A 27,178-nucleotide genomic window follows, 5' to 3' on the forward strand; every position below is an offset into this window, starting at 1 on the left:
AAATCAAAGTACAAAAATCAGGAACATTTATTTATACTGAAAAAGAAAATATCAATTAGAACTTTTTAAAAAGACATAATTCCACAGATAAAACAAGAATAGCCATGAGCTGGTACTTGTTGAAGCTGAGTAATAGACACATGAGTGTTCATTATACCAGTCTGTCAACTTTTGCATATGTTTAAAATTTGCTGTAGTAAAATTTCTTAATTAAAAAAAATAGTGATGCCATTCAGAATAACAGTGAATCTAGTAAGTACTTAGAGTACCTTGAAACATATCTTACAAAGATGTGCAAGAACTTCAGAAAATTTTTTAACTTACTGAATAAAATTAAAGAAAACATATAAAGAAACGACCACATTTATGGCAGGAAAAACTTTGACATCATGGGAATGTCAAGTCTCCCCAAATTAATCTGTAAGTTCCCACTGAGTATCTTGGAGAACTTAGCAAGGAAATTCTAAAGTTCATATGAGATACTAGCATTTCAAGAACACTCAAGACAATTCTATAAAGGAGAGGAAGGGAGACAGGAAGAGGAAATTAACCTTTTTGAGCACTTAGCATGGGCCAGGCCCTGTTCAAAGCACTTTCCATGTATCATCTCATTTAATCTTCCTCACATCCCCCCATGGGGGAAGATACTATTATTTTTTTTTATTATTTATTTATTTATTTTTTTTTTGCGGTATGCGGGCCTCTCACTGCTGTGGCCTCTCCCGCTGCGGAGCACAGGCTCAGTGGCCATGGTTCACGGGCCCAGCCACTCCGCGGCAGGTGGGATCCTCCCAGACCGGGGCACGAACCCACGTCCCCTGCATCAGCAGGCAGACTCCCAACCACTGCGCCACCAGGGAAGCCCCCACATACTATTATTATCACCATTTCATAAAGGGAGTAACTGGGGAACAAAGAGTTTTCATAATTTGACTGAGGTTTAGGGTGACCAACCATCATGGTTTTCCCAGCTCTGAGGGGTCCTGAGATGTAGGATTTTCAGTATTGAAACTGCGAAAGTCCTAACAACACAGGCTGGTCACTCACCTTCCCAAGGTCACATATCAGTAGGTGACAGAGCTGATATGCAAACCACGCCAAGCTGACCCCACTGTCTGCCCCCGTATACCACCATATACCAACCAATCTAAATATGTAAGACTCGTTATAGTACAGAATACTGAAAATAGTATGGTACTGAAAATAGAATAAAAAAAATAGTCCAGCAGAACAAGGAACCCAGAGCATATCTGTCTAGACTTGGTGTTTATCAGAAGGAGGAAAGGATTCAATAAATGTTACTAGGATGGTTGGTTATCTTATCTGTATGAGGCAAAACAGACCATGCCCTCCTACAACAAATAAAAATAAGTTCCAGTTGGACTAAAAGTGAACAGCAAAAAGTTAAAATCTAGAAGAAATTATAAAAATCTCTTTTGGCGCTCAGGAAAGAGAGAAGGATTTCTTAAACCACACTTAGAAAGAAGAAATGGGCAAATAATAAGTGATCCAAAGAAGAAACATAAAGAACAATATAAACACATTTCTTAAGAAAAGTCTTAAAGTCTTTAGGAATCAGGAAAATACCAATAAAAACAATGAAATATTTCACATCCAGTTTGGCAACATTTAAAAGTCTGAAAGTGCCAAGTATTGGCAAAAATATGGATAACCAGAACTCTCTAACAAGTAGGCATGAAAATGGGTGCAACCGATTTAGAAAGCAAAGTAGCAATGTATATCAAAGCAGAAAACTGGCTTACCCTCCGATTCAGCCATTCATCTGTAATAGCTTCCTTAGAGCTCACGCCCTGTATATGAGGAGATAGGTACAAGTATCCTTGCACCAGTGCAATATCAAAAAGTAGGGGAAAACAGATATTTATCCACACAGGAGTGTACAATTTATGGTTTAACCATTCAATTAAAAGGAATGAAGCAAGCACATGTATCAGTAAGAATAAGTCTTTAAAAACACACTGATTTTTAGAAAAGTGAGTTGCAGGACTTCCCTGGTGGCGCAGTGATGAAGAATTTGCCTGCCAATGCAGGGGACACAGGTTCGAGCCCTGGTCCAGGAAGATCCCACATGCCGCGGAGCAACTAAGCCCGTGCGCCACAACTACTGAAGCCCGCATGCCTAGAGCCCATGCTCCGCAACAAGAGAAGCCAACACAATGAGAAGCCTGCACATCGCAACCAAGAGTAGCCCCCGCTCGCTGCAACTAGAGAAAGCCCGCGTGCACCAGTGAAGACCCAATGCAGCCAAAAATATACAAAAATAAATAAAGCAAGTTGAAGAAGTCTGTTGTATACGGTAGGGTACCATTTATATAATATTTAATACATAAATAATATCAAATATTGATTAGAGATATATGTATACACACATATATATATATTCTACCAATTTCAGAATAGTGGTTGTCTTTTCAGAAAGAAGGTGAAGAACTAGATGGCTGGAGAGAATCAGGAATGATTGCAAATAAGCTTTAACCTTTAACATCTTTAAATTTTAAAAATTCTGAAGCGTCTATAGTAAAACTTGGTTGGCAACAGTATGGATATGTAACTTATTCTGTGTCTTTTTTTCAACTTTTACAATATTTCACATTTTGTGAAGGAATGGATAATGGGGCCAAAATTCTTTTCCATGATCATATCTCAAATTATACTGAAATTGGCTGAATACATTATTTCAGTTTAGAAATTTTGCTTAGCTTGCCTCATTTCAGGAATACATGTATTCCATCAACCAAAGTGCAGCTGCATTTTAAGGTATAACCTAGACTCTTAAGTTCTGACGCAGGTTCCCGAGAACACCATCAAACCCCCAGGATTTAAGAAAGTAAAACCAGGTTCTCTGATGACATTCAGATCCATGTGAACATAGATCTCATGAGAAATGCTCCATCCCATCCTGGCTTTAATCACAAATATAGCAAAACACAAAACAAGGAATCTTTTGGTCAAACCACAGGCCAGTATTTACCACACCCTGCCAAGAGAAGATGTCAGGGTATACCAACAACAGTTCTAAGAATGGATCATCTAAAGGGATCAGGGAGGCCAATGTTTCCAGGACTGACAGAAGGTCCAGAGTTAATCCAATGAGGTTGCCCAATTCTTTAAGCAGTTGCCTAGAAACTGAGCTCTTAGTGTCACCTGGGGATGACATAAAAGCTTAAAGGATAGAAAATATCAATATGATGCTGAATTATTTGGCTTCTCCATCTCATCGATCAATTGGAGGCAAGGTATACTGAACATTAAATAAAGCACAAGACACCAGGATGAAGAACGAGCTGGGGTAAATATAAGGACTGAAATGGCAGCCTGTCAGAAAGCATGATATTCAAGGCACACATTTCAACTGGCAAGTAAAGTTCATTTGAACCGCGTTATCATTCCGTTTCAAAGCAAGCTACGTCACAATCTCATTGCTATAAACATTATAGTTATTTCAAAGATAAAATATATAGATGACAAAATGTTTACTACGCCTAGGCTAAGACCCGGTCCCCGTCATGAGAGCGCCTAGAGATGGTCCTGCATCGGCCACTTAGCAGACACTCAACCATCCGAAGCCATGGTTTCCTCCTCTGTAGAGTGAGGGCAATAACAGGACCAACGGCAAGATTCTTCCCCAAGGACTGAATGAGACAGTGCATGCAAAGATCTTGCAATAGCTCCTGGCACCAAAGCACTCAACAACTGCCTTTTTAAGTAACCGTGTGCTGGTATGAAAACTTTAGGTTTCATAAAATACTACAGAAACACACATAAAGAAACAGCTACTACAAGTGCACAGAAACTATTTCCCAAAACATTCCGTATAGATTATATCAACTTCACTTTCTCAAACCCAGAGAGCTGATAATTAAAGGACTGCACACATTGCAGAGCTGTTTCATACAGCTTTCAGTGGGCACGCAGCCAAAGGACTATATGCCTGGCCATTTGGTACAGAAGGAACATCTGAAGATGTTTCTCACACCTGTCTTTATAAATCATAGATAGTGCAGGAACAGTTTAGCTTTAAGAGGCCTCTGGAACATACTCTGATACAAAAAAAAATTTTTTTTGCAACTGTAATGAATTCATTACAGCATCATCTACACCAGAAAGAAATATGCTTAGCTTCTTTAGATGATGTCGTTGCATTCCTCAGGAGAAAAAAAAAAAATCCTTACAGCTTCCACAGCTGCAACATCTATCCAATTAGGTATATGTTGACTTTGAGTATTTATAGATTTTTAAAAGAAAGTTTTGAAACATTTAAAAATGGATGTAATTTTTGTTTCCACAAGGAAGGAATAGAAAAAGCCAAATGACATGTGAGAGAGAGGGAAAAAAAAACCACGTCTGTGTACAGAGTGCCGTGTAAAAGCCTGGGCTGACTTTTAAATGTTTATGGCAGACTCACAGGTGTTTATCAGCACTCCCTCCTGAAAGCCTACAATATAAATAATAACATAAAAATAATTTTAAAAAAACAAAGAATTGGAGAGAAAATAGCAACAGGTAAGAGAAAGCAACAAGGCTTTAGAAGAGGTAAGACAAGTGGTTACCTACTCAGCAGAGGAGAGAGAACTGGAAACCTGTTGCCTGGAGAAGAGAGAAGCCATCTAGAAGGTGAGACGGATGAGGAGAACCTTGGAAAGACTTGGAGATGGGAGGCACTGGGCACCTCTGATGGTCAGTACAGGCTGGGCTGAAAGACCATCCAAGGAAAAGTTAGAGCTGTAGGTCCCTTGCAAAGCCAGCACAGCTAGGTGACTGCCCCTCCCACTTCATCAGACAGGAGATGTATTTTCTGCAGACACTAAAGCAGAGAAATTCTGTACACGAGGATGCCCGGCATAGCTGAGAGTGAAGAAGTGGCTTAGGTCCTCAGCAGGGGGCTGCAAAATTCTTCTTTGGGGAAACTGACCAGCCTACGAAAAAGACAGTCAGTGATGTATGGAGGTCCCCCGACCCAGTGAAGGACGACCAGTTACTAAGCCCGTCTTTGAAGCACACAGAAGTTTCAATCAGCATTTTAGCGTCTCATTGTTAAATATAAACAGACAGCCAAAATACAGACATTTGAAGAAAGCCAGAGACTATAACAAACAGGAGTGGGGGAGGATCTGAGAGCTGATAGTGAGAATAAAGTCAGCCAAACAATGTTTAAAAAGTAAAAGTTAATGCATGCCAAGAGTTCACCAAAACCTTACATCCATTATATATATATATATATATATATGAACAGAACCTTATTTTAAAAAAAGGAATATTCATGGAACAAGAAACACTTCTTGGAAATTAAATATGTAGTAGCAGAAATAAACAACTTGAGTAGCAGGGTTGGAAAGTGAAATTAAACAAACTCTCCCAGAAATTTGAACAAAGAAGACAATTAGAGGATGTTTTCAGGAGGTTGGGACATTCAGCTAAGAGCAGTTTCAGAAAAAGCATGACAAAAACGGTGAGGAAGAAATCACTGAAGAAATAATAAAAGAAAGTACACTAGAACTTCACAGCATGAAAGTTCAAACAGAAAGTCCCAGCACGACTACTGATAAGAGCTTAGCTAAAGCACATTATCATGAAATGTAAAAGTACTGGGGATTAAGAGAAGATGAGAAAAGCTTGAGAAAGAAAACAGACTACATATAAAGGATTAACAATCACCATGCTATCAACTTCCCAAGTGGCAATGGGCATAGAGACAATGAAGGAATGCCTTGTAAAATACTGAGGAAATACAGGGCTTCCCTGGTGGCGCAGTGGTAGGGAGTCCGCCTGCCAGTGCAGGGGACGCGGGTTCGTGCCCCGATCCGGGAGGATCCCACATGCCGTGGAGCGGCTGGGACCTGTGAGCCATGGCCGCTGAGCCTGTGCATCCGGAGCCTGTGCTCCGCAATGGGAGAGGCCACAACAGTGAGAGGCCCGCGTACCGAAAAAAAAAAAAAATACTGAGGAAATATGATTTCCATCTTGAAATTTTATTCCTAAATAAACTAACAATCAAAGGTGATATATATTACCACCTTTAATATATATATCCGGGGTGAAATACATATATGTGTGTGTGTGTGTGTATATATTTATATGTATAAAATTGCTGATTTGCATATATATATTTGCATGCAAGACACACATTCTAAACTTCTTTCTTACTCATAAACCTCTGTTTCGATTGAAACACCAAAGTATACAACTAAAATTATTTATTTTTCTATCTTCCCATGCAGCAAGTAGTGGCCCTGTGTCACAGTCTAGCCAAGAGAAAATCTGCTACAAAGGTTTCTGGAAATACTTTTATTTTCCCAATAAGATAGATTTGCTGACTCTGCTTTTTGCCTCTTTTGCCTTATTACGGCCTAGAATGCAGATATAATGCCAAAATGCACAGCAGCTATCATAAGACCATGAGGCATTAAGCATAAAAGCAAAAGCCAACATGTAAGTATGGCAGAGCCACAAGCAAAAGTGAAAGCTCGGGTCCCTAGTAGTATCACTGACCCACTACACCAGCTACTACACCACTTACTTCACAAACGCTTGGGATGTAAAGATTAAAAAAGTCCCCTACACCCGAACCTTCAAGCTGCGAACTTTCAAAGACACGAACGTGGGTTCCACTAAGGTCAGGTGTGAGTGAAACTGCAGCTTGCCCTCCGTCTCCTATTGCTGACAATCCTTCAGCTCTACCATCTCCCACCTCCTCTCCCTCCTCCAGTCAGTAACTCTCCTTGCCTGTTCACTCGATGCCAGCCCCTGGATGCCAGCTGTTGTACTGTACCACTGTACTTTTCAAGGGACTGTACTATAAGATTAAAAATGTTTTCTTCATATTTTGTATTTATTTTTTAAAGTATTATTTGTGTGAAAAGTATTATAAACCTATTACAGTATGGTACTATATAGCCCATCGTGTTAGTTGGGTACCTAGGCTAACTTTGTTGGACTTATGAACAAATTGGACTTACGAACGCACTCCCGAAACGGAACTTGGTCGTATGTACGGGACTTACTGTGGTCAGGTTTTCTGTTACTTGCAATGGAAAGTATTTAATCATTCCTAACAAGTTATCAAAAAAAGTTATCTCCCACATGCCCTTTTAGGAAGTTACTAGAAGATGTGCTCCACAAAAATAAGGCATAAACTAAAAAAAGAAAGTTATGGTGCTCAGAAAACAGGTGATCCAACACAGGAAGGATGTAAGAGGGGTTTCCAGCATCTTGGCAAGAGAGTAGTCCTGAGACAACACTTGACATGCAAGCCTAAAAAGTAACCAGTTCACACTGGAGCAGGAAGAAAAGGGCTCCAAGAGAGATAATACCAAGAAAAATAAATAGTGAATAGATTACCTGATGTGTTTGATCATATTGGAAGTTTACCAATTCTCCCAGAGAGTTTGGAGGTAGAGATTGGTACACAAGAAACAAAGCAAAACAGTAAAAAAAAAAAAAAAAAAAAAAAAAAGCAAAAACAAAAACAAAGCAATGATTAGCTCTAGGAAAAACAAAAAGTTGAAAGAGGTGTGAAATGGAATTACAGAACACTGTGTGGCTCAACCATAAGCAATATTTGCTTCATGGTACAAACATTAAATATTGGTTTTTTATTATGGCGGTATTATACTGGAAAGTCAGAAAGAAGAGAAGCCAGTGTGGATGGAATCGTGAGCATGGGAGAGAGTGGTGAGAAAGGAGATAACAGAGGAAAACAGGAAATATGTTATACTGAGGTTTGGATTTTCTTAAGAGCCCTAGGAAGCCACTGGAGAGTTTTAAACAGGAAACCAGCATGATCCAACTCATGACTGAGACTGATGACTTTGGCTGTGGTGCTGGGAAGAGTACATTGAGCAGGGACAAGAGGGGAAGCCAGCAGATGAGTTAGGAGGCTACTACACTAGGGATAAGAGGCTCTGCAGAAGAGATCAAAAGAAGCGGGAAAAAAAGCAGCCGAGGCTGGGGAAGGCCCACTTGAAACAGGGGGAAGTGGGTAGATGAGAATACATTTTGGAGGCTGGTGGCTTGTGGAGGGAAAGGAGAGACTCAGGATGACTTTCTAAGTATTTGCATGAGGCATCTGGAAAAGGCAGAGGATGTTATTACCCAGTTGGAAAGATGGGGGCACGGGGTGGAAAATGGATTCAGGAGTAGAGAGTTTGGGATCTAGGGTTCTGTTTTGGACCTGTTAGAGCTGAGATGCCAATGAAGGGTAACATGCAGAGAGACAAACCCCAAAATATGCTCTGTCTTAAACAAGTAGTAATTCCTCCCTTTTTCTTGCCAACACAAAGAAATGTTTCGTTATATGCTGTGATTTGGTGCACTGATTGATTTAAAACTCGATACCGAGAATCCAAGGATAAGCAAGCAGATATCCTGGGATATCACAGCATGTAACCCATTCTAAGTGATTAGGCTTAACCGGCTTTCTATTTGGAGTCATATCCATCCTAAGGAAAAACTACCTCTACCAAAGCTGCAGTCATAAAATAAGAAGTCCTTCCTCCATGAAATAATTTCCCATTATTAGCTTGATTTAGTAAACATTTTCCTCTAAAAAAAAAAAGTATTGTTCATGCTCAGTGGACTTCCGTTTATGTGTACACAGCATGTGTCAAGTCCAAGGCCACCTCGGGCACACTTTGAGATTGTTTCAGGTTTTTAAAAGTTCTTTCTCAATAAATACTCGAAAGGACCCATTTGTACAAAAGTCTTTCAAAACATTTTCGACAACTATTATTTTCACTTGCAGGTCAGAGTTTTCTAACTAAACAGTCAGCAGTATTCTTTCTTGGCATTCTCATTGCTTCTTCCTTCCTTTGAGCAATCTTTTTACTTAATCATTAATTCCCAAATTGGTCTTCATTGCCGTGTGGATTTTATCGAGATCTGGGTTTTAGCCACATTACAGTAGATGCGGTGGGGTATGGAGGTGGGGTGGTGTGGAGGGCAGCAGTGGCAATTACAAAATTAAACGTACCATAAGGTGGTAACGGTTCGCGATTGAGGCCAGCTGTTGAAAAATAATGCCTGTTACACAGAATCACAGAAATTTAGAGCTAGAGGCCAAGGCAAGTCTTTCATTGGTAGGTCGACAGCGCCTCTAGCGGCAGAAAGACGGCGGTGGCGGTGACGGCGACCGGCAGAAACTTCCGAATTTTTAAAAAGGCACCTGCTGTTTGAGTTCTCATTGTGCAAAAAGAAAAGATCCACAGGTACCCATTTAAGGGGATACAACTCGGGAAAACCTAGATCTATAAAACAGCTATAATAGCCACACTTCGGCTTAACGTAGAAATGAGTTGTCGCTTTACACAAGGTTGATTTAAGCGATTATTTAGCTGAGAACCTGACGGAGTGGCGGGAAACAAAGATTCTGCTCAAATCTAGCCGCCACTGACAACTACGCAGGTATCCGGAATTAGAAAGAGAGGGAAAGAAAATTAAAGAAGTAGGCAAGAGAGTCCATTTTTAAAATGGAGAGAGCCGTGGAACGCCACAGGCACACCTGCGGGCACGGGGATGGCTCACCTCCGCGGTTACTATGCGTCCCCCCAAGTGTATCCGAGGGGGAGCAGGGGTGCACAGGAAACCTCATGGAGGGCTGACCAGTCAGAGATGGGGGGATTCACTAAGGGACAGGGTAAGATGACCCAACGAGCATCATCCCGGGCGACACGTGTAACTGTCAAGACAGATACCCTGGCAAATGATCCCCGAGATGGGAGGACACGCGGCAGCGGCCCCGTGGCTGGGCCACCCGGGCTACGCGCTGGCGGCTTCCAGGCCCGGAGCCAAGTGCTCCCTCCTTCCCCCGGGAATTGGCACCTGGGGTGGGGGCCGGGGGGGGCGGGGGTCCCCTCCGAGCCGGGAGCCCGAGCCCGGGGGCTCCGCAGCTGCGTCCCCGCGCGCCGGGTCGCGGGACAATCCCGCCACTCGGCGTCGCCCCCAGTGCGGCGCGTGGTGCCCCCGGAGGGCGAGTCCCCAGCGGGCGGGAGGGGACAGCGGGGGACCGGCGGGGAGCCGCCTGGGCTCGGCGACTTACCTCGGGCCGCGCGCGGCGCCAGCAGAGCCCCGGCCAGGGCGAGCAGGAGGGCGCGGGCGGGGGGCGCAGGCAGCGGGCGCGCTGCCATCGTCGCCGGCCTTCCGTGCAGCAGCAGCTCTCGGGGCCGGGCGGCAGGCGCTGCACCATCCCCCGCGGGCGCCGAGAGGGGGCCGGGCGTCGCGGCCCGAGGGACTTCCTGCTGCGGGGAGTCAACTCCGAACCCCTCGCGCAGCGCCCGGCCGCTGAAGAGCTAGTCTAGGCTTTCATTTTTTTAAAAAAGTTTTCCCCGGCGCGTGTGTGTGTGCGTGTGTGTGCGCGCGCGCACGCTGTTCTGGCACGAGCCAGCCTTGACCGTTGCAATAAACGAGCAAACTGTCCGAGTTGGCCCGGGGACGAGGAAGATCGTTAGGGAGAGGAGGCAGGCCTGTGAAATGGACCCACAGCCAACAGTCACCGTTCTCATCACCACGGAACAAATTATGGTCTCCCCCGCACCCCCGCCCGCCCGCCCGCGGCGTCCCGCGGGTCCTAGAGACCGGTCAGGGGCCCCCGCCAGGGTCCCGCCCAGAGCCGGCTCTGGCCCACCCCCGGGGCGGCTCGGGGCAGGGCGCCTCCCGGGCCGCGCGCCCCGGCGGCGGCACAGACGTGGCTCGGTGGCGGCGCGGGCGTCCGGAGCGCACACATCCCCGCCCCGGGATGATGTGGCCGCGGGGCCCCAGGCGCCCGGCTGCCAAGAGCACACGCGGCTGCACCGTCCAGCTTTCCAGTCTGAGGCTGGAAATGATGACTCGGCTGCTCGCTCCCGGAACGCGGGTAGCAGGTCGGCAAGGCTGCCCGCCGCCCAGGAGGGCGTCCCCGGGCCCCGTCTCCTAAGCCCCCAAACGGATATCTCGTGCGAGAGAATGAACTTGGACCTGCAGGCACGCGACGTCTGGGCATTCTGCTTTAGATGCACTGTTTTATGTTTTACGTTGATAGACTGGATCAAGTTTCTCCTCCATGGCAGGACCCACAAATAAAAGCGCACGGCGACTTTCCCCAGACTCTCCTGATCGTGAGAAACGTCTGGGTTTGTCTGTTAACAATACAGAGTCCCAGGTGCCCTCCCACGCCCTTGAAATGAGCCTCTACAGGCCGCGGGGCCGGGGGCCACCCGGTGTTTGGGAAATACCAGTGAAGTGAATGGAGGGCCTTGCCTCCCAGTCCTAGTTCTTGGCGGTCTCCTCCTCTTCTGCCTAGGAAGGCCTCAGAGACATAATAGCAATTTTAACAACGGGACTTGCCCTCTCCGAGACCGCGGGAAGCAGCAAGGGGAGGGCTACACAGACTACAGGAGGGGTCGAGGATGGGTGGCCCCCACCTTGTGGAACCACCAGAATCTCCAGCCGTGGCCACCTATCAGAACCCTAAGGGCTAGGGAAATATTAACACCGCCACTCAGGTTAATCAGAATCTCCAGCCATGGGCGGAGCCGGAATAGTTTCCAAAGCCCCAGGTGATTCTCATGTGCAGCATGGAGGGAGAACCACCTGCAGAAATCTGTCCTGTGACCTCTCACCAATTTCTGAGGGAAGCCCCATTCCAAGAGGTGTTTAGACAGCATCTGAGGGAACTCTCTTCCTCACCATCTCTTTTTACTGCAAAGTGGCTTTTCTCCTATCTTCCTCCCACCTCCCAGGTTTCTGCAGTGTTCCCAAGGACCAGCTCAGCCCCTCTGAACAACGTGCAGGCCTTTTTTTAAAATAAAAAAACCCAAAAGCCAGAGGCACTGGCCCCAGGACCCCCTTCTCAATGCCAGGACATCTCAGCACTCCATCTGGAAGCCAGGCCTGGGTCCAAGCCCCAGTTTAAATCCAGCCCTACTACTCACCCCTCTGCCTCTCCTTTCTTTGTTCATTCATTTGCTCAATCAGCAATTAGCAACGCTCTGTTAGGGACTTGGGAAACCAGACGGATGAGAACTACCTCTTGCCTTCAAAGACTCTTCTGTCTGGTAGGACAAACGGATCAATCACAACTATTGAATGGTGTGAGCTGCTCACTTGGCCTCTTTCATAATCATTAGGTTGTTTGTTAACCACTACGTTATTTATTACATATTCATATAATCGGAGTACTGTGATCGAGTGCTTCCCGTGCACTGTTTCATTTTAAAATCCTGAAGATCCAGATGAGGAAATTGCAGTGTCTAGAGGTTAAGTAGTTTTCCTGTGGTCACAGCACTAAGAAGTAGGTCAGAGCCCACACCAGATCTATTTGCAGATGCAGCCTGTGCTTTAGTTCTGATTTCCAAGCTTCAGGTTTAGCATCTGTTAAGTGAAAGTAACATACAAACCTCCCAGGTGGTAGTGAGCATTAAATGAGCTACCACGCCTCCCCAAGCCACGGGATTCCTGATGGTTGTTCAGACTTCAAATCCTCTGGCATTTACACTGGCGATCCCTCTTACAGAGGTCTGGGAAGGACAGTTGCAGCGAGTACCCAGGTGATTCTGATGCTATTCTGATGCTCCGGTTCCACAGAACTTTCAGACACCGCACAAGAGCATTTTAAATTGTTTCCTTTGAGATCAGTGAGGGAGACTCACTTTAGGATGAGTCCAGCTGCTGGCCTCTTGAATCTTTCTGACGGGTTAAATTGTTTACTCATTAGTGGAAGTAATACGCACTGTGCACTGGACCGGGGGCTTTATACACTGTCTCTCCTAACGGTCCATTTCTTTTTCTCCTTTAATATTCAGCTCTTGACGATAGAAGTCCAATTTTTTTTTTTTTTAAACCTGGAAGCTGCAAAGCTCTCTCCAAAGGGCTAAATGTGCCCCCAAGACTGTCCTTGGTTTGTTTTTGACTGAATGAAACAAAACAGTCAATGCAGAGGGAAAAAAAGAAGGATAGGGAAGAAAATCCTATCCATTAGCCCTAGTTTCTCAAGCTTCTAATCCACCATCTCTGTGAAGCAAGGAGCCTGGGCTGACACTCTATCCATAATGACTTCATGACCCTCAGTAACAGCCAGCTAGGCAGAGGGCGGATCCCATGTCCGGCAGATGGCCGGCCTCTGGCAGGGAACTCTGCCTCCACCCCCGCAGGAAATGGAAGCTGACATGGCATTCAATACTGGATTGTTGGGTAATGGCATGAGGTCAGAGGCCAGGGTCTGCTCATTAAAATTTCAGATAGATGGCTTGTTGTCTTTTCCTTTCCAGAAAAATTGCCCTTTGCGATACTGTTTCCTGTGAGCTATTTTTGCCCTGCAGCCTGGTCATTCACAATGAACAGGGCACTTATTTCTCACCCAAACTCACATTAACTCAATCTGCTTTGAGTCCAAGCAGGTGAAAAAATGGAGGCAAATGTTCCTAAGGCAGGACGTTACAGGCAGCCCCTCCTGATTTCTGCTGTAAGGGAAGGGTCAGCCTCCTTGCCGCTCTACCTAGTGATGGAGCTGCAGACACAGGCTCGCAAAACAGCTTTTATCTCTCCAAGCACGGTTCCCAAGGCTTGCTGCAAAAGTAAACAAACACAATCGCCCCATGATTAAGATTCTTGGAAATCGCTTTAATTCCATCTCTTGGGGAGATTGAAACTCATGATTGTCTCAGCCTATAATAACATGAAGCCCACTTTTGTTTTCTTAGATCTTCTCACTTCAAGAGCCTATTATGCCTTCACCTCTAGAAACTTGCCCCCAAAGAGCCTCCTCTGGACAGATTAACCCCTCTTGGCTCTGATGCTTCCATTATTGCACAGAACCGGTGCTTAAGTAGCCCATCTGAACTCCAAAGGAAGAATGCTCTTGGGGGGGATCAGGGACTCAAGGATGCTCGAGCTAGAAGGGACATGGAAGGTCACTCAGGCTGGCTCCCTTCCCCCATCTATACTTATCTGTGTCACCCTGTCAGCTGACCATCCAACTGCCCCTTACTTGCCTACTGTGGTACGGAACACATTACCCACCAAGAGAGCCCATTTGAAGTACCGCAAGTGATTGACAACACCCAAGAGGAACAGAGAGCCACATGGCCAAGTTGCCAGCTGCTCAGATAGCCCCTTGGCTGCACTGGTCCATCCACTCCCACCATCACTAGGACAGGCAGAATGAAAGGACAGTACTCGGAGAAAGGCAAACAAGGAATCTCGAAAACAAACATACCTCACAACAAGAATGATCAAATATTTGTAGACCCTCCTTCATTCAAGAAATAAAGGTTCATCTCCTTCCCTTTTCATGCAGGCTGGGCTTAGACACTCATTCTAATAAATAAAATAGGGCCAAAGTGACCGTGTGTGAGTTTGGAGACAAGTCCTGAAAGGCATGAGTGACCCAGATCACTCACTGGTGGTGGGAGGAAACCAGCTGCTGTGTGGTGAGGACACTCAGGCAGCCCAATGGGGAAGAAATGAAATGAGGAACTGAGGTCTCCAGCCATCGGCCACATCAGCTCACCATCTTGAAAGTGGATCTTCCAGCCCTGGTGGAATTTTCAGATGATTGTAGCCCAGGGCAGCAGCTGACTGCAACCCCCAGAGAGCCCCGGAGGCAAACCCATCCAACTGAACTGCTCCTGAATTCCTGACCCACAGAAACTGCATGAGATAATGACTTTTTGTTGTTTTGAGCCACTAATCTGGGGGATAGTTTGTTATTCAGCAATAGAGGACTAATGCATATTTAATAAAACAAGCATTCCATTACTATGTTTTTTCTAGCTTCCAAGGATTGCTGATAATTTCAATACCAAGGGAACCTCCCTTCTTGTCTTTGAGCTTTGAATAAGAGTTATAGATAGGGTGGCCATAGGTCCCAGTTCTATCCTAGCATAATTGTCAGTGGTGCCCCCCATTCACTTTTACAAGGGTCCTGGTTTACTAACAGATTGCCCTGTCATCCTATCTGTAGATACGTATGTCTTCTGTATGGTGTTTTGGGGGCAGAAAGGGGAGACAGGCACATAAGCTTCATCCTACATCTTGACTCTCTTCCTTCTAGGGATGACGGTTGAATGAGTGACTGAACTCACAGTGATGGATAGTACACCTAACCATGCCAACAGTGATGACAACCAGAGCGAGCTCTCCAGCAGTATATGGAGTTTCACAAGGTTCTCTTGAGTATTTTCACTACATGGTTGGCCAGTCACGCAGTGATCTGATCTAAGCCGCCACTGCCGGAAGTTGTAAGACATTTTTTACCAGGTGCCAAAGGACTTGCAGGCATTTGCTGTTGACTGTATTGTGAACACATCACCGAGAAAATGTGATGAAAGGTCATGGAGGAAGAGACCCACCAGAGAAAAGCAAAGATGCTCCCACTGTCCAGGCTGTGGCCACTCACTTGTCATCTGAAAAGACGCCTGGGCTCCCGGAAGCCAGGAGAGCTGGGATTTGGGGTGGGGGATAGTGCTTTAGAGACAAGCCAGGGCCTCCACACCTCCCCATCTCCAGCAGGTTTTCTCCCTGGGGAGGCCAGCCTTATTGTACAATAACTCCACGGGAGCCCACTCCAAGGCACGCAGACATTTATGAAACCCTTCTTTACCTGATCTCTCCTGTGACAAATTAGGCCATTTGCCTCTCATTCTGTGCCCTTGAAATTGGGGAGTGACTGGCCAGCAGCCCCTCTTCACGTATTTGAATGCAGTTCCCATTTTGTCTTTACTGTTTTAGGCACATCAACCCCAATTTCTTTAACTTGCCTCTTGGGTCCTATTCTTACTCTCTTTAATCATGTTTTTTTGCTCTCTTTTGGATCCTCTCCAGTTTCTTGATTTCTCTTAAACTGCGGAGGCCAAATGTGCCCGCAGAGCTCCAAGAAGGATCTGCATGGGGTCGAGGGAAGCAGAGGGTGGGTTTCCTGCATCTGGTTTATTGGGCAGAGCGGGGCGTGTCTCTCTGTAGTTGAGACTTTTAAATTCTCTTCGGAGGCCTGGACTGGTTTCTACTTTGGGGCAAAGGAGCAATTCTGGGTGGCTCTGGGGAGGCTGGCTACTCTGATACCAGCGTGTTTGGCCCTCCATCCCTCCGTCCCTCCGTCCATCCATCCATCCCCTGCATGGCCCCGCTTCTTCACCGTAGCTATTTCAGTCCAATTCCTGGACCTCAATTTCCCACGCTTCTTTGATGGACACTTTCAGGCAGGGCTCTTGTCTGCCATTAACTTCTTGATGGACTCAGGCAGAAAAGCCAACTCCAGTTTCTAGAGCCTGGGGTCCATTGCTCCTCCTGCAGGAAGCTCCAGTCTAGGGTCTGATTGTCACTTCATTTTTCAGCAGTTACCAGGCATTTGACATTTTTCATTACCATCACATCCTGACTCAGCAAGTCCCCCATTACCATCAGCCTACCGACACCTAGCAGTGGGGAAAGTACACCACTGCTTGCCTGGGTATGTGCATTGCTGGCATTCCTTTCCCTCCACTATTCTGAAGCAATACTCACAAGCAACTTTTCAGCTTTCTTTGTCCTCGGCTGGGCTGAAAACTAAAGAAAAGAAGTTGAGCAAACATCCCCAGAGCTCCTTCTGTATCCTGTGCAGGTTAGAGAGATAGACAACGGCCCCCATTCTCATGAGCCCCTAGCCGGTGATGCAGAGAAGACCTAAAATGATCACAACAGACAGCATCTGTCCTGCATCTACTTGCCCCAGGCCTCCAGGATCTCATCAACCCTCAGCAAATCTTGCTAATTACTCTTCTTTTAAAAGAGGAAACAGAGGCTCTGGAAAGTGACTTGTCCATAAATGCAAAACCTGAAAGTGGTACAGCTGGGATTGCACACTGGGTCCTTCTGACTCCAAGGATCCTGTCTCCTTTCCTCCCTGCTGATTCTGGCCCAAAACACAAGTCATATCTGACCCCTTCCTTTCTCTCTCCCTCAACCACATCCTTCTAATAAGTTATCACCTCCTGTTCGTTCAACCTCAGAAATCCGTTCTGAGTCTGACCCCTCCAACCCCTGCCCCTGGGCCCCAGGGTGGGGGAATCATGGTACCTCCCTCAGTGAGAGTCACAGGCTCCTGGAGCTGGGCTGCTGTCATTCTATTTTTAAATGAAAGTATCATATGATATCATTTATATGCGGAATCTAAAAAAAATGTTACAAATGAACTTATTTACAAAACAGAAACAGACTCACAGACATAGAAAACAATCTTATGATTACCAAAGGAGAAAAGTTGGGGGGAGGGATAAATTAGGAGTTTGGGATTAACATATACGCACTACTATATACAAAATAGATAACCAACAAGGACCTGCTGTATAGCACAGGGAACTCTACTCAATATTCTATAATAAGCTAAATGGGAAAATAATTTGATAAAGAACGGGTATATGTATATGTATGGCTGAATCACTTTGCTGTACACCTGAAAGTAACACAACATTGTTAATCCACTGTACTCCAATATAAAATAAAAGTTAAAAATAAAATGAAAAATGAACATCTGACAACCTTCACTGGATCCTCATTGCCTTCAGTAATATATTGAGTCTCCTTCATGGGATATCCAAGACTATCTGGGATTTGACCACAGTGTTCCTAGCGTCATCTTTCTCCCAACCCTGATACACAGCCCCATCCTTCAGCCACATGGGACCGCTCAACATTTGAAAAGTGTTTGACCCTGCACGGTTTTCCATATGCTTCTCTCAATGTTAGAATGTTCTTCTCCCCCTTTCTACGAACTGATTCATTGTTCAAGGTCCAGAGAGGTACCATTTCCTCTGTGTTGTCTTTTCTATGACTCCAGACAAAGGGGGGCCTTCCTCTTTTTGCCTGCACGGTTCTGGGGATCCACTGCTGGCCTTATTGTTGTCTAAGCTTGCTCGCCTTACTAGACAGGGAGCCCCTTGGCGGCTGGCTCCTTCACTGGCTCACTGTTATACCTGATATGCCCAAGCCCAGCCCCGAGCCTGGCGAAGAGATGGGACGGCAATTTCTGGTTGAGCAGATAAATGAACCAGTGTGTGACCACGTTCCCACTTGGGTCTTTACTACTTTTCCTCTCTATACGGCTTTCCACTCCAGGCTCAAGAACGGTGATTCCCTGCAAGTGTATTTATTGTTGAGGTCTAAGAAGGTGAGTAGGCAATATTTCATTTCTTTCCCAGCCAATAACCAGCATCTCCCAATAACCTCTATAATTATTCCAGTTAAGACCCATTACCATTGCAAATCAAGTTAGATCTGATTTCCACAGAACTTAGCAATCTGCACCAGGACATGCTTTGTTTCCTAAAATCTTCGATTTTTAACTAAGTCTTTTACTTCTGGTACTATTTTCAATTTAATAGAAACAAAATAAAATTCTCTTCAAACTCCCAACAACTTCAAACTGTGTTTTGTTCTGGTAATCAGACAATGGATAAGGATTGTGGTTACTTGGAGATATTGCCAACAATGGAAAAAACAAAAGCATGAGTCAGAATAATTTAAAACCAGAAATGTGTGTTGGTAATAATTCAGAAAGTCACATGGAAGAGCCTGGGTCACAAAATCAAATGTGATGGTTTTTTAAAAATCATAATCTCATATATTAGAGAGCCCCTTGCACCTGGGAGAGTGCCAAGAAGCCTTACAAAACCTAGTCTTGGGAAAGCAAAATCCTGCACCATCAGGAAAATGCTGTCTCTCTTGAGACAGGATGTAGACAGTCTCATGTGCTGTATGGAAAAATGAGCCACCGTGGTAAGGAAGCAACGTGTCATTAAAGAGGAGACCATTGAAGTAAGGTAAAAGCCATCCCTGCAGCCTAATCCTTTAGGCTCCTTTCCAGCAGCACAGAGGGAACTGCAGCATCGCTCTGGGCGGGGGTGATGTGGGATTGGATCCTGTGTCCAGCTGCAGTGCCTCGGAATACCAGAAGCATTACCCAGAAGTATGGTTTTGCTATTCAAAGCCAGCTACTTCCCTACCTATCCACAGAGGGGGAAAAAAAGTCCCCTGCTTATTCATCCTCAGGCAGCATGTTGTCCCCAAGCCTACAGTGGGCTTTCTAATGACCATCGGGCTTAAATCTACCAGCTTGGTCCCGATGACCGCACCCATGATCTCCATCCTAGAGGTGGCCAACCCGGAAAAGCACATGCATGAGGTCAGCCAAGGTACAATAGAGTATCTGATGTCCCCCTCCCCACAGATGGTCCTTTAGGCATTATCAGAGCAGGTACCAGAGATCTAAACATGCAGTCTTTCTGGAGCTAAACCCCACTTCCTTCTTCTGCTTCGATTTATGGCAATTGACCTATTTTACAGCTCTTTTACTGACCTACTTCTGAGTCCTGTTTTGGAAAGTGGCACAAAATTTCTCAGATCCCTGGTAAAGAAGAAGAGGAAGAAACATGCATAGGCGCACATGTACACACACCCCAGAAATCAAGGCTGCAGTAATTTTCCTCAAAAGAGCGTTTTGGTGTTTTCTTTTTTAAACTTGTCAGAAAGCACTTGAAAAGTGTCAACAGTTCTTTCAGAAGTAAAACAATATATAAGTTAATGTATTAGATGCTTATTTTCTGGTAAAATACCTATAGGGTAACCTCAGTGGCTGCTGATGGAAAGCCTCATCTTAAAGATGCCAGGAACTGGGGCTTCTCTGGTGGCGCAGTGGTTGAGAGTCCGCCTGCCGATGCAGGGGACGCGGGTTCGTGCCCCGGTCCGGGAAGATCCCACATGCCGCGGAGCGGCTGGGCCCGTGAGCCATGGCCGCTGAGCCTGCGCGTCCGGAGCCTGTGCTCTGCAACGGGAGAGGCCACAACAGTGAGAGGCCCGCGTACCACAAAAAAAAAAAAAAAAAAAAAAAGTTTAAAGATGCCAGGAACTGATGTGTTAGTCCAGGAGACTGGGCGATAAATGGCCCCCTAAAATCGCCCCTGCTTAAGGCCACTTAAGCAGAGGTTGCATATCTGAGTTGTAACCCCATGGTTAGCTGCTGGGATAAAAATTGCCTATCTTTTTTATAAGAGAGAATTATATTCTGGATAGCAGATGACCAGACATCCAGTCAGTCCCCAAGTGCTAGTTATAGGTCTACCAACAATGATGATATGAGAACGGCTATTATCATTTATTGAGCTCTTCTTATAACCAAACACCTCACACATATCATTTTATCAACTTTCATATTACCCTGTGAGGTATATTTTAGTTTCCCATTTTACAGATGAAAAACTAAGGCTCCGTAAATATTCAAGACCTCACAACTCCTAAGGAGTAAAGCCAAACGAGGCCCCAAAACCAGGTCTGCCTAATTCCAGAATCTGCATTTTCTTTATCTAAACCAGATTGTCTCTTATAAAAGCAGATTCCACCAAGATTTGGACTTAAATCCTGTGATCATCCCACTGCCAGTAAGCCTTTTGGTTTCTGTCCCTTATCACCTATAAAATGGGAACGCTCTTTAACTTTGATTGATTTTTAGGTCAATTAAAAATGGAAAGATATTAAATGCAATGTGGTATCCTGGGTCTGATCCTGGAACAGAAAAAGGACATTAGCGGAAAAATTAATGAAATTTGAATAAAGTCTGGAGTTAACAGTAACGTACCAATGTTGGTTCCCTGGCTCCGCCAAATGTACCATGTTATTTTAGATGTTGACAATAGGGGAAACTGGTAAAGGGTATACGAGAACTCTCTGTACTATCTTTGCAACTTTTCCGTAAATCTAAAATTATTCCAAAATTTAAAAATTTTTTTAAAGGAGGACATGTAAACAAATAAAACAATTAAAAATCAGTTTTTCTTCTTTTGTGGTTTCTGATTGTTGAGATTTGCACCAAGTATTATTTATTGTAGGCTGAACAGACATGTGGACTAACATTCTCCAATTATATATCAATGCATCAGGATTAATAAATTCATTTAAATAAATCTATTTAAAAGTGATACTGAATGCAATGAAGTTTTTTTCCTTGTTTATTTTCTTAATCAATGAATGCCCAAAGTGGAACTACTAACCAATGTTAACATTTTTAACATTATAAAGTGGTGTCAAGAGCTAAGTGGAGGGCTTCCCCGGTGGCGCAGTGGTTAAGAATCCACCTGCCAATGCAGGAGACACGGGTTCAATCCCCCTGGTCGGGGAAGATTCCACATGCCGTGGAGCAACTAAGCCCGTGCTCCACAACTACTGAGCCTGTGCTCTAGAGCCTGTGAGCCACAACTAGTGAGCCTGCGTGTCACAACTACTGAAGCCCGCATGCCTAGAGTCCCTGCTCTGCAACAAAGGGAAGTCACCACAATGAAAACCCCACGTACCACAATGAAGAGTAGCCCCTGCTCACAGCAACTAGAGAAAGCCCAAGCGCAGCAACAAAGACCCAACGCAGCTAAAAATAAATTCACTAATTTTAAAAAATTGGATATATTAAAAGAAAAAAAGAGCTAAGTGGAGAAAAGCGTGTATAGTATACTACCATGTATCCATGAAGATGTGATATGAATGTATGTGTATGTGTATAACGTTATACTATTATTATGTTGTCTTTTAAAAGAACAAAAAACCATAAGTATTTTAAACTTATTCCATATAAGGGCAAGAAAGGATCATGACAGAGGGGAAGGAATAGGTGAGACTTCTTTGAATATACTTTGATTTGTAGATTTTATTTTGAAACTGTAAAAAATATTCTTACATAATTATAAAACAAATTGAAATGTTCAAAAAAGGAGTCCCTAAAAGTCAAAAGCAAAATGAACAAATAAACCTAGCTACGTATTGACTTGTGGCATGACCGCTAAGGTAAAAACTAGGCCATGTGACTTTAAAATTTGACCATACATCCTTAAGACACACCCTAAGAATAAAAAGGACACACAAAAGATAAAACAACTGAAAGGGTTTTTAACAATATTATTATTGACTGTAGGGTTAGGGTGGTGATTCTGAGATTTAAGATTGATGGCATCAAATAAAATATCCTCTAAATTCTAACTGAAGTAATCTTTAAACTCATTACATGTTTTATTTAAAAAATTTTTTCTAGTTTTATTCCCTGAAAAGGTCTGGGAACAATGACCAACCCATCACTGATGAATGCTTCTAGTATCTAGACTGTGGTCTCTATGTACCATCTCATATTAAATGCAACCAGGGCTCCTTGGAGAAATGGCCAATTCCAGCTGTGGGCCAAGAAATGTGTAAGGCAAGCCTGGAAAGTCTTGTCATATGGAAAGAAAGGAAGCTAGTGAGTCACTAGAGTCATGTCACAAGGACCCAGGAGCTAACCTGACAAGGCTCCCATCAGTCAGAGATGGGGCAGTTCGAGCATCAGAAACAATAACTGAGTGAGTTGAAACCAATGTGTGTGTATTTATGAATTCACTAGGACAGATAAAAACAAGCAAACAAAAAACATCTCTTTAGTGTCTCAGGATGCTAGGGAACCAATGCACTATTTTGAAAATGGGTTAATGAAGAGAAAGATTAAAGCATTTATCCTGCTTTCTGTATAAACTCTATCTTGGGATAGTCATATGCTTGATAAGGAAATGGCCCTCTTTATAGAAGTAGACACCAAGTAATAAATGAAGAAGAAACAACAGTATTAGTGTGTCACCATCTTGCAACCCCTAAGGAAATTACAGATCTAGGAATAATCGTTGGAAGCTACTAATGAATGTCTCAAGGAGAGATGACCAGACATTGTGTGTCTTGATGAAAGCTTACAAATACTATGTTTAAACGTAGCCAAGTAAATTTTTTTAAAGTATAAAGAGCAGAGAAACATATTCAAAGATACCCTGGAGATGCAGCTAGTTAAATCCGAACTGTGGGAAACTAGAGCAATGCTAGTCAATATGGGTTCACAGACTGGCATCAGCATCACTTGGGAGCTTGTTAAATGCAAATTCTCAGGCTCTACCCCAGAGCCACTTATCCTGGGCTGGGGCCCAGGGATCTGTATTTTAAGAAGCTTTCTAGGTGATTCTTTTGCATGCTAAAGTGTGAGAAACACTGATATGCAGGACAAGGCTACTTCAACAAAGAACTGCAAGAAAAATAAGGGAAACATATGGATTCAAAAAGAATTTTTAAAAATAGCAACAATATGCAGTATGTGAACTTTGGCTCCTGACTTGAACAATCTGTAAAAATCTTTTATGACAGAAATGTAGAAATTTGAATATTGAATTCATACTCGATATGAGGAAGCTATTACTAACTTTTAAAGGTATGATAGTGGTCTTGTGGTTATATTTTAAGAGAGTTCTTTCTTTTAGCAATATGAACCTAAACATTTGTACATGAGATGATGTCATATTTGAGATTTGTTTCTAAATAATTTGGGGACGGGAGGTGGAAAAGTAGATGGGGTTATAACAGAAACGAGATTAGCCATGACTTCATAATTATTGGGACTGGGTGTTGGGTACATGGTAGTTTGTTACACTATTCTCCCTTTTATATTTTTAATATTTTAAACTTTCCATAATAAGATGGATTTTTTAAAAAGATTAATTCAGGAAAACAATATAGCAAATATAACAAAATGTCAACATTGTTAAATGGCTTGATGGATGTACTAGTGTGGTTATTATACTTTTCTTTCTACTTTTCTCTATGCTTGAAAATGTTTATAATTAAAAATAAAAAAATTCATTGGAAAAAACTGAAATAGGTTTTCACACTTAAAGAATGTGGGAGTCACCATGGAAAACACTGACATATTTGCTTCAGCCATTATTGACGTTTTTATGTGCAGATACTATATTAGAAAATGTCAGATGTTATTAGCTTAAATGTTATTAACGCCAATTTAAAACTGCAGGAAGTGAGGTCCAGGAAGGCATTGTCCAGGGCCACTGTCATGTGGATGAGGTCAGTCCCAAGGTGCTCTCTATCCCGTGTGTGCTCTTCCTAGAACTATAACATTTACATTTAAAAATAAAAGCTTTTCTCCCCCAACATATTGTTCCTAATTCCTACAAACTTGGGGATCCTTTGTGTGTTCTTTGACATTAAGTGATCACATTCTGTTTTTTGTATTTGTTACTTGATGTTTGTCTTTAAAAAATTTTATTGAGTTATAACTTAAATGCAGTAAAGTGTCTAAATATTAAGTATACAGATTCATGAGTTTCATTTATGTATGAAACCCATGTACTGCCACCTAGATAAAGGTGTAGAATATTTCCAGCACTTCTGCCCCATATAATGACTATGCTGACTTCTACCACCATAGATATAAATAGTATCCTAGCGGGTGGTCTTTTGTGTCTGACTTCTTTCACTCATCATTATGTCTGTGAGAGTCACACATGTTGCCTGTGGCAGTAGGCACATTATTTCTTTTGTATTGCTGCATAGTAGTCCACTGTATGAATAGGCCTCAATTTCTTCATCCACCCTATTTGATGAAAATTTGTGTTGCTTCCAGTTTTAACTATTGTGAATAAACCAGCAATGAGCATTCTCGTAAATGTCACCTGGTAGGTATACGCACACACTTATTGTGGGTGTAAGCACAGGAGCGGAATTGCCGGGTCATAGGAATATGACCATATATTTACCTTTAGTAGGTAAATGCCAAGGCATTTCCAACAAAGTTGTACCAACTGTTACCCTCACCAGCAAAATATGAAAGTCCCAGTTGCTTCATATTCACAGTGATACGACTGTCATTATTTCCAACTTTGTGATATCACCCTGTTTTGGAAACCTCCTCTGAATGGACCTGTGTTCTCCTGCAGAATTAGCGCTACCTCCTCTGGCCCCACAGCATTTTTGCCATCTCTGTCACAACTCGTAGCACCTCTGGCAGAATCCTTTGTTTCCTGTGTGTCTCCAGATCCCTCGAGGACAGGGCAGTGTCTTATTCTTTTGGGAATTCCAGGATTTAACACAGGGCCTGGGACACAGTCATTGCTCAATCAATGTTTGATCCAGTGAAGGAGTGAATGAATGAATGACTCAATCAATTGATCAGTCAATATTCTTAAGAGCCTAAAACCTACTTACCTGGGAGGACTTGGCACACATTTTATATAAACAACTAAATTCTTTGGACCATGGGAACATATTTCCATAGCTGTAACACACAGGGAGAGTTTGGCCCAAAAGTCTCAGAGCTCTCAGGGATTGGGAAACATTTTCCATCCCCAAGGCCACATTTGCACCAGGCCTGGAGTCACAAAGGAGCAGAACTCAGGTCCCAGGAGGAAGCTGCCCTGGTTGGCACAGAGCTTCAATAATGTGGATCTGTTTTGAAAAGTCCACCTCTTCCCCTTCAGCCACCATGTTGCCATGATCACAGAAAACAGCATTTACGCACTCTTACGTTATCAATACTTGCCAAGACCAGCAATCTTCTCTGTATGGAGGCTTGATGAGAGGCAAATACCATGCCTGCCCTGGTTCTGTGTCTGAGTTCAGAATTCCCAGCAGTGACTTCATGGTCCAAATGCACACGCCAAGAGGAGGATGATCGTGGAGATGTGCTTTTGGTCTGTAATAGACACGTCCACCTGAAGCTTGCCATTTGCATAATGGGGGATTGAGAATCCACTGCTGTGTTAAAATCACCTGGGTGCCTACATAGATAATTGTAACCACCGCCAATTAAACTGAAAAGCCCATCTTTCAGGCAAATATTTGCTTTCATTGAACTTCAGCAAAATGACTACACCAGTGGGCTGCCATCTGTGACTTTGGCTGTGAGCATTTCTGCATGTAGGGACGACTACAGAATGAAAACACAGAGAGCTTGAGTGCTGAGAAGAGGACAGCTAGGAGAGAGATTGAGGAAATGGAGATGAATGTAATTCCAGTCTCATCAGTGTTTCTTTAAGTCACACCAGCCTGGAGGTGAGAACGAGGCTGCATTCTACACCGCATTGCACTGCACTTATGTGTGTCTTTACTGCATTTCCTAGGCTGGCTCTCACGCCCACACAAGGGCACAAGACTCAGCCCTTCACTTCCAGGGGGCCCCTAGGACTGTCACACGCGTGCTTTTGAGCAAATGCCCTTGGCCTCCACTTCCCCCACCCCAGCACTGCCTTCAGCCCCGTCTCCCTGGAGCTGTGCACAAGCAGACGCCAGAAGGGCTGTGTGACCACTGCTGTGACACATGACACCAGTCTCTCCTGGGAATTTTAGAGAAGCTAACACTTGCCAGTTCAGGCTGAAAACAATCTATGGTTGTGGAAATGTTCTCATACTTCCCTTCCCCGCTCCCGCAGGAAAAGAAAACCCTGTGTGGATGGCCCTCACTCCTCCAGCCTGCTGAGGGTAGTTGATTTCTGCCGGGCAGATTCCTGGGTTTTTTGTTGCAGGAGGAGAGGTGGAGCAGGAGAGAGGCCAGCAAAAGAGGAAAAGGCTGGGCCTCCCTGGTGGCGCAGTGGTTGAGAGTCCACCTGGCGATGCAGGGGACGCGGGTTCGTGCCCCGGTCCGGGAAGATCCCACATGCCACGGAGTGGCTGGGCCCGTGAGCCCTGGCTGCTGAGCCTGCGCATCCGGAGCCTGTGCTCCGCAACAGGAGAGGCCACAACAGTGAGAGGCCCACAGACGGCAAAAAAAAAAAAAAAAAAAAAAAAAGAGGAAAAGGCTTCCCCCTGAAACTTGTCAATATGATTTGGGACACCCCGCCATCCCCACCTGCCTATGAGTTTGTTTGTGGCTCTTGAACCCCGTTTTTGAAAGCGACCCCAGCCGTAGGTCACATTCAACGTGTCTCTTCTCCTAGGTCTTGGATGGGAACAAATCTCATCACAAGGCCCATGCTCTTAGAGAAGCCAGGCCTCCCTAGGAGACCTGTGACTGGGGGGGCTGGCTCCTCCCCCAGGGTGAGCTCCGGGCAGGAGGTCAGTGTCCCAGCAATGCGTGAGGCTGGGGGGCAGGCCGCTCAGGAGAAAACATCCAAGAAGGACTTCATCCCCGCAGCTCTTCCTGCCCACTCAGGCCGGGTCCTGCAGCCAGGGCGGTGCACACATCACAGGAAGGCCAAGGTTGCAAGAACTGTCTCCTGCCTCCAAGGACAGCTTTGCCCAATCAAAGCTCCAGTCCCAGTCAATTATTCAGATACATCTGGACAGCATCAGATGGCCGGTAAAGGTCTGTTCCATTTTAAGCCAATTAGACTGAGTGTGTATGCTGTTTGGATGCACAGGTACACAACCTGGTAAA

General features: G+C 44.4%; 1 protein-coding gene across 2 annotated transcripts in view; it reads right to left on the bottom strand.

Moving 5' to 3' along the window:
* The window catches only part of ADAM12 (ADAM metallopeptidase domain 12), a 388,736-nt gene extending 378,235 nt beyond the window's left edge, over positions 1 to 10,501 (bottom strand). Inside the window, exon 1 of one of the 2 annotated variants that reach the window (XM_027112934.1) lies at positions 10,055 to 10,501. In XM_027112934.1, the coding sequence (XP_026968735.1) occupies positions 10,055 to 10,142 (88 nt within the window). In that variant the 5' untranslated portion in view covers positions 10,143 to 10,501. The remainder of the gene's footprint in view (positions 1 to 10,054) is intronic. The other variant, XM_027112932.1, reaches the window with a different exon arrangement.
* Positions 10,502 to 27,178: the final 16,677 nt, after the last annotated feature.

Source organism: Aethalodelphis obliquidens, unplaced genomic scaffold (assembly GCF_003676395.1).
Source record: "Aethalodelphis obliquidens isolate GAN/ISIS:26980383/991018 unplaced genomic scaffold, ASM367639v1 scaffold11, whole genome shotgun sequence".
In the NCBI taxonomy this organism is placed as follows: Eukaryota; Metazoa; Chordata; class Mammalia; order Artiodactyla; family Delphinidae; genus Aethalodelphis; species Aethalodelphis obliquidens.